Below are 6,104 nucleotides of genomic sequence, written 5' to 3'. Positions count from 1 at the left end.
TATGTTAGACAACATACACAAACCTAAATTTTTATGTCTTGGATCGACTTTTACACGAACTTAATCATAGATCTAGCTAAAACTTAAAAATAAACATGTTTTTGACATTAAATTTGCCAACAAGAAAAACTAACACATACGATTTCTCTTTTAATTAGTTTCCTAAATAAGATTAGAAAATTGTTATTTTTCTAATTAAGGTAGCAGATCCAATCTTCTATGAATATGCTGGTAATAATATTTATATGATAAATATTTTTAAAGTCTTCAAAAAGAAAATTATTTGATCTCTTTCTCCTAGACCATATATCCATTTTATTGAATGAAAGTTCTCTTTATCACTGGCTTCAGGTGCACACTATTCACAGAAAAAAAAAAAAAAAAAAATACCACACGTTATGATCCCCATTTTAGTGAATAAGAATAAGTTTTTTCAGTTGAAGAGTATTAATGGGATTCAATAAGATCATCTTCTCCAATCCCAAAGGAATAATAAGTTGTTTGAAGACATTATTATACATTTGTAGGGTTCTAGTGAGTCTTGGATCACTCACACATCATGTGTACACTCCCTGAACATGCTTCTCTCGGATAATTTGCTTCAAGTACGTACAAGTCACTCAAAGGATTTCTTGCATAAACCATTTTTCGCCGCTCTCGTAGGCTTTTGGGCGGGCAATTGTAAAAGAGTTTCAGGTGATTTTGTACGGAGCAAATAAAAAACAAATAATAAAAATAGATTGTTCTCAAATCATATGGCTGAAAAGTTTATTTATATATGTTGTACTAAAAGATTTGCTTTTGTAGAGAGATATTAAGGGTTACATGTGGGCCAAAAATTACAATTCACTCAAAAAAACAAAAAAACTAAGATTATGCCTCCTCAGCTTATGAAGTTGGAAGAGCAAAATTTAGTCTCCTCAGCCACACAGAGTGAAGAACCATGTGAATGGCATCAAATGGCTTAGCAGGCCGGTTCAGCACAAAATGCCTTTGCACTTTCAATACCTTCTTTTGCATTTTCAAGTACTTCTCATTGGGAATCCCTTGTAAGATTGTCTTGATCTCTGGTATCCTCTCCACAGCAATTTGTACTGAAAATTGGTTCCAATTAAGCACATCACTGAAGGGTAAATGATAGCCATCAGAGATGATCACAGGCACACACCCCATGTAAATTGCTTCCACTACTCTAGGGCTTGCCACTTCAAACCCACTAGGGCACAAGCAATACTTTACCTGCCCCATTATTTTGATGTAATTTGGGCCCTTAGGGAGATACTCATGGACTTGTACATCGCTATCTTTGTCCTTCCAATGCTCAAACAAGAATTTCCGGATGTCTCCGTGCGCCCGGCCGGCAAAGAAGGCGAGGATCGGGCGGTCGCTTGGTGCGTGGCCTTGGACCGCGGTGCTGAGCGTCCCAAACAGTAAGTGAATTTCAGGTAGTGAGACGTCTCTTATCGGCCGGAATCCTTCAGAGGTGTTGGCATTGCATAGGACCCTCACGAAGTTCTCAAAGAGTTCAGGATTCGCAACTGATACATCTAGTGCCTACATGATGTTAAAATAATAATTAAGTGATTAAATTTACATCTTCCTACCAGCTTAAAATTTTGGGATAACTGGTAATTTAACATGGTATCAGAACCAAAAGTCATAGGATCGAACCTTGACTCTGTACGTGATGAGGAGTGTTAAAGTAATGATTAAGTGATTACTTTTTCCTATCAGCTTAAGCTTTTGGAAAAACTGGTAATTATGAAAATATGAAATTGACACCGTTAGATGTACAAACTTTAAATCGAATATAATCAACGTACCCAATCGTGACACGAAAGCATGAAATGGTCGGCGCCATTGCTTCTGTTCCAGTAAGGATGCTTGTCTGCTACAACCTTAATGTAGTCCATTACAATGTGTTGCAGGCGATCACGATGGAAATCAGTTTCGGAGGTAATAGGCTTATAAACATAGTCAACAATGTTGGTTACGCTTAAGGGCAGGAAAAACACGTGCGCCTCTTCCGGGTGGCTAGCTCTGCAGAAAATTTTCCCACTTTCTATTTCTGAGATGAATTGGCCTTCTATGGCGTATATGTCGTTTACAGGCCCATTGTGCACTAAAGGCTGCTCTCCTTCGCTGTAGCTCCACACCCTGAACCTCTTCACCATCTCTATGTGGCTCCTGATCATTATTATAATGCAACATTAGTTTCTGGAACTTATTAGATTTAATTATATCTGGAAACAAGACATATGGAGATGTATGATTTTATGGGAGTTCGGATTCTAGCAATTTGTTGCTAAGATTGCTAGCAATCTAGACAGCAAATATGAGATAGTCAATATAAGACCCACATGTGAAATGGCCGAACAAATTTGGAGCTGCCCACTCATTTACTTGGGTAAATAGTTTTAATGAGGCTTATCTGCTGGACAGAGTAATGCTATATAAAGGGCGGACCCAAGACTTGTAACGTGGGGGGACGAACTTACATAAACACATTGATGCATATTGTGTCTGTATTTGTGTGTGTTTATATAAAATAAATATATAGAAGTATTACATTTAATTTCATAGTAAATTGTATGTTATTATTGCATACAAAAGTTAGATGTCTTAGAACATGTTTGTGATTGCGTTTGAAAAATATAGCTTTTAAGTCAAAAATATTTTTAAGCTTTTGCAAAAAGTGATTTTTTGCTATTTTTATGTTTTTTGGACCCTTAAAAACATTTTTAATTTTTTTACCAAACGAGGTTTTTTTTTTTTTTTTTTTTTTTTCAAACGAGCTTTTTGAGTATTAAAAGCACTTTTAGACCATTCAAACGCAATTCCAAACAGGCTTTTAAAATAAATTAAACTCTTCCTCCTAATGAGATTCCTCGATTCTCCCAAAAATGATACAGTCAAACCAAAATAACAAGGAAAACCAAAAGTCACTAATTAAATGGGAAAATTTCAGTTTTTTTATATCTTTCAAAGCAAGAAACGAAAGAAAGTAAGTTGAATCTTATAAACTTAACTGATGAAAAGCATATGGATTTCTGTAAACGGAGCCTCTAGGGATAAAAGTTTCTTTCTTCTCAGAAGTATAGTACTTCCTTGACCGCACTGCTTCGCGTATCGCTGCCCTTGCTTGAGCTAAATCTTCTTCATTTCTCTCTAAGCTACTTTTCTTCTGTTCATAACAAACATATAAAATTAATTAATGGTAATCATCAAACATAAACAAACATGCATGACTTTGCATATATAAAGAACTTTGACGTTGTTTTTTATGACCTTGTGTGCAGTACTGCTTTTGTTCGTAGAAGCTGATGAGACTACTCCATCTGGGGTTGTTGTGTGTTTGGTTTTTCTGACATTGGAAGGGGTGAAAGAAGAATGAGAGAGAGTGGAATGGTATTCGTTTAAGGAAGAGGAGAAGAAGAGGAAGAGAAAGAGGAGGAGGAGGAGAAGAAAAGATGGAAGTAAAAAAAAAGATAAGGAGCAGCTGTAGCCTGCAGCCATGCCTTGAGCTAGCTCTATCTCTTTCTCTCACTCTTGTGCTGGGAGAAGTTGCAGCCTTTTTGCCGACTTCTGCTGCTTGTAAATTTATACAAGGGGAAGCTTTTGACTTGTGAAAGGCATAGTCGTGTGATTTACGCGTAATTACATTTAAATAAAACAACATTCACCAATATCGATAAATCCAATACATATGATAATTATAATTATGTACGTTGATGTGTAGTAAACTTTTGCCAGGCAACAAGGGAAAAAAAAAAAAAACAAAAGAAGGAGAAAACGGTTTCCACCCACAAAATTATAGGTGCTATTCAGTACATTAGGGCACAAAAATTGCTGTTATTATATCTATAATGAACTCATAGAAAGCAAGAGATCAGTGAGAGAAAGAGAGATTTGTAAGTCAATCACCTCATTTTCAAATGAAATAGATATATAGTATTTATTTGATAATTAGGATTAAAAGCTTATAGATTTAACAGTGTATATTATGTGAATGTTAGCACTTTTAAAATATTTAAATAATATTATATTATGTAAACCGTTAAATGCATCAATTTTAAATTCTGAAAGACTCCGAATATTAATATAGTAAACCTCTTAGAATCATATGATTTTAATGGTTGGCTTTAATAATTATATCAAGGTTTTTAAATCAATAGCTGAGAGAAAATCTCATCATGAATGGAGGTCGGAAAGACCAATATTTGTGGCTATTCTATATAGGCGTGATTATAGTAACACCTACTCGCCGAGAGCCGCACAAGAGGGGCCTAACTAGTGGGAATCATAGGCAATCTTTCAAGTCCGACTGAGCCATAGCTTGACCCAATCCCACTAGGGCATTAATAAAAATCTAAGGCGCGCGGCTAATACTAATCAAGCATATGTGATGATTTTTCATTGTGGAGATTCGAACCCACACTCTAGTACATGCTTTAACCACTCGAAATTTTTTTAAGGTTATTGAACCATCACTCTTGATGATCTCACAGTTAATGTTCATGCTTTTGATCAGAAGCCTATTAAATATATATTAATCTCAATATGACTCAACCATGCATGTGTCAAATATGGACTCAACAAAGTGTCATCATGGCTCATTAATGCAGAAGGGCTAAATGACTTTGAACAGAAGTAACTATAAATGGTAAAGCTTGAAGCGTAGGGAATTAAAAAGTCTAGGGTTTAATTGAAGTGAGCCTTGGATCAGATGCTCCTTGAGCCTGTTGCATGCCCCTTTCATTCCACAAGCTTCTTGAGACTGCTGCGATTTGATTAATATGCAAGTTATATGATGCTAAAAGTCTAACCAGATCATTAACAAATCCTTTAGTTTTTGTACATAAATTATCTTCTTCCCAGATGCTTTGGAAAGTGTAAGAAACGTTGGAAATGGGGATTTGCAACTTAGCAGCCTAGCAGGGGGGATAAGTGGACTAGTACAGGTACGAACACGTATATAAGTATACTTTTTGACCATTTTCGGTGATTTATGCAAGTCAAAGATATATTTTTTGTTTGAAATATACGTACCCAGCTGAATAAAATTAAAATAAATTCAGTATCTCGTGTATCGAAATTGGATCTTAATCGGTAGTTCGTTCCATGTGTTTGTCTCTTGGATCTCCTGAATTTTCTTTTCTTAGCGGTGAAGCATGCTACTAGAGCAATATTCACAGCGATATTCACAATATCTATAGTCTATAAATATTTTATATACTCAAAAAACCAGAAAAAGGGAGAGAAACTTGTGTGAATGCACACATTTTGTACTGAAATGGTTCCACGTAAATTGGATATGGAAAAAGGCTTTTTGATTTTGTTAAATTACCAAATGTGAGAGTGTTAAAGTAATGATTAAGTGATTAAATTTTCTTATTCCTATCAGCTTAAGTTTGTAGGATAAATGGTGATTTAACATAATATTAAATTCAAAGGTCCTGAATTTGAATATTGACTCCGTCATTTTACGTTGAATTTCAATTAAATATTTCACGTGTTGACCATCACCTATTGAAAGGAGTTTGAACTCACACTTGAGGAAAAGTGTTAAAGTAATAATTAAGTGATTAAATTTACTTCTTCTTATCAGTTTAAGCTTGTGGGATAAATTATGATTTAACAGATTTTATGAAATAGGATTTTATCCCCAGGATGCTCAAATTCATAGGGTTTCATTCTAAACGGATTCATTGGATTAAAAAAATGCACAACCACCACTTCCTTTTTTATACTTTTGGATGGTTCCTCATTTGGGAAATTTTATCCACCCGCCAGCTTAGGCAAGGGACTCCCTCTCCTTTCTTATTTATTATAGTCTCAAAAATTCTTTTTAGGCTTATTCTGAGAGAGGAGTACATAGGGAATATCCATGGACCATGGCATTAAAATTGCTAGGCAGAGCCCTCTTATTTCTTATTTCTCACCTCCTTTATGTTGATGATATGATGATCTTCTTCAAAGCTAACTCAAATGAGGCCAATGCCCATTCTCAGCTATCTTTCAACCTATTCTAGCTGGTCTGGTAAGAATATCTCAGCTATTCAACCTATTCTAGCTGGTCTGGTAAGAAAATCGATATCACCAAA

The 6,104-nt window shown here is 35.2% G+C and overlaps 1 protein-coding gene across 1 annotated transcript; it reads right to left on the bottom strand.

The window, feature by feature from the left end:
- Window positions 1–888: 888 nt before the first annotated feature.
- LOC132165134 (probable glycosyltransferase At3g42180) lies at window positions 889–3,453 on the bottom strand (the record flags this gene model as incomplete). Its single annotated transcript, XM_059575629.1, has 4 exons — window positions 889–1,554; window positions 1,824–2,187; window positions 3,030–3,184; window positions 3,268–3,453. Coding segments are annotated over 4 exons (1,371 nt in total), but the record flags the coding sequence as incomplete, so codon positions are not given.
- Window positions 3,454–6,104: the final 2,651 nt, after the last annotated feature.

The sequence above is a fragment of the Corylus avellana genome, chromosome ca11 (assembly GCF_901000735.1).
Source record: "Corylus avellana chromosome ca11, CavTom2PMs-1.0".
Lineage (NCBI taxonomy): Eukaryota > Viridiplantae > Streptophyta > Magnoliopsida > Fagales > Betulaceae > Corylus > Corylus avellana.
This window is presented reverse-complemented; position numbering and strand designations above follow the sequence as displayed.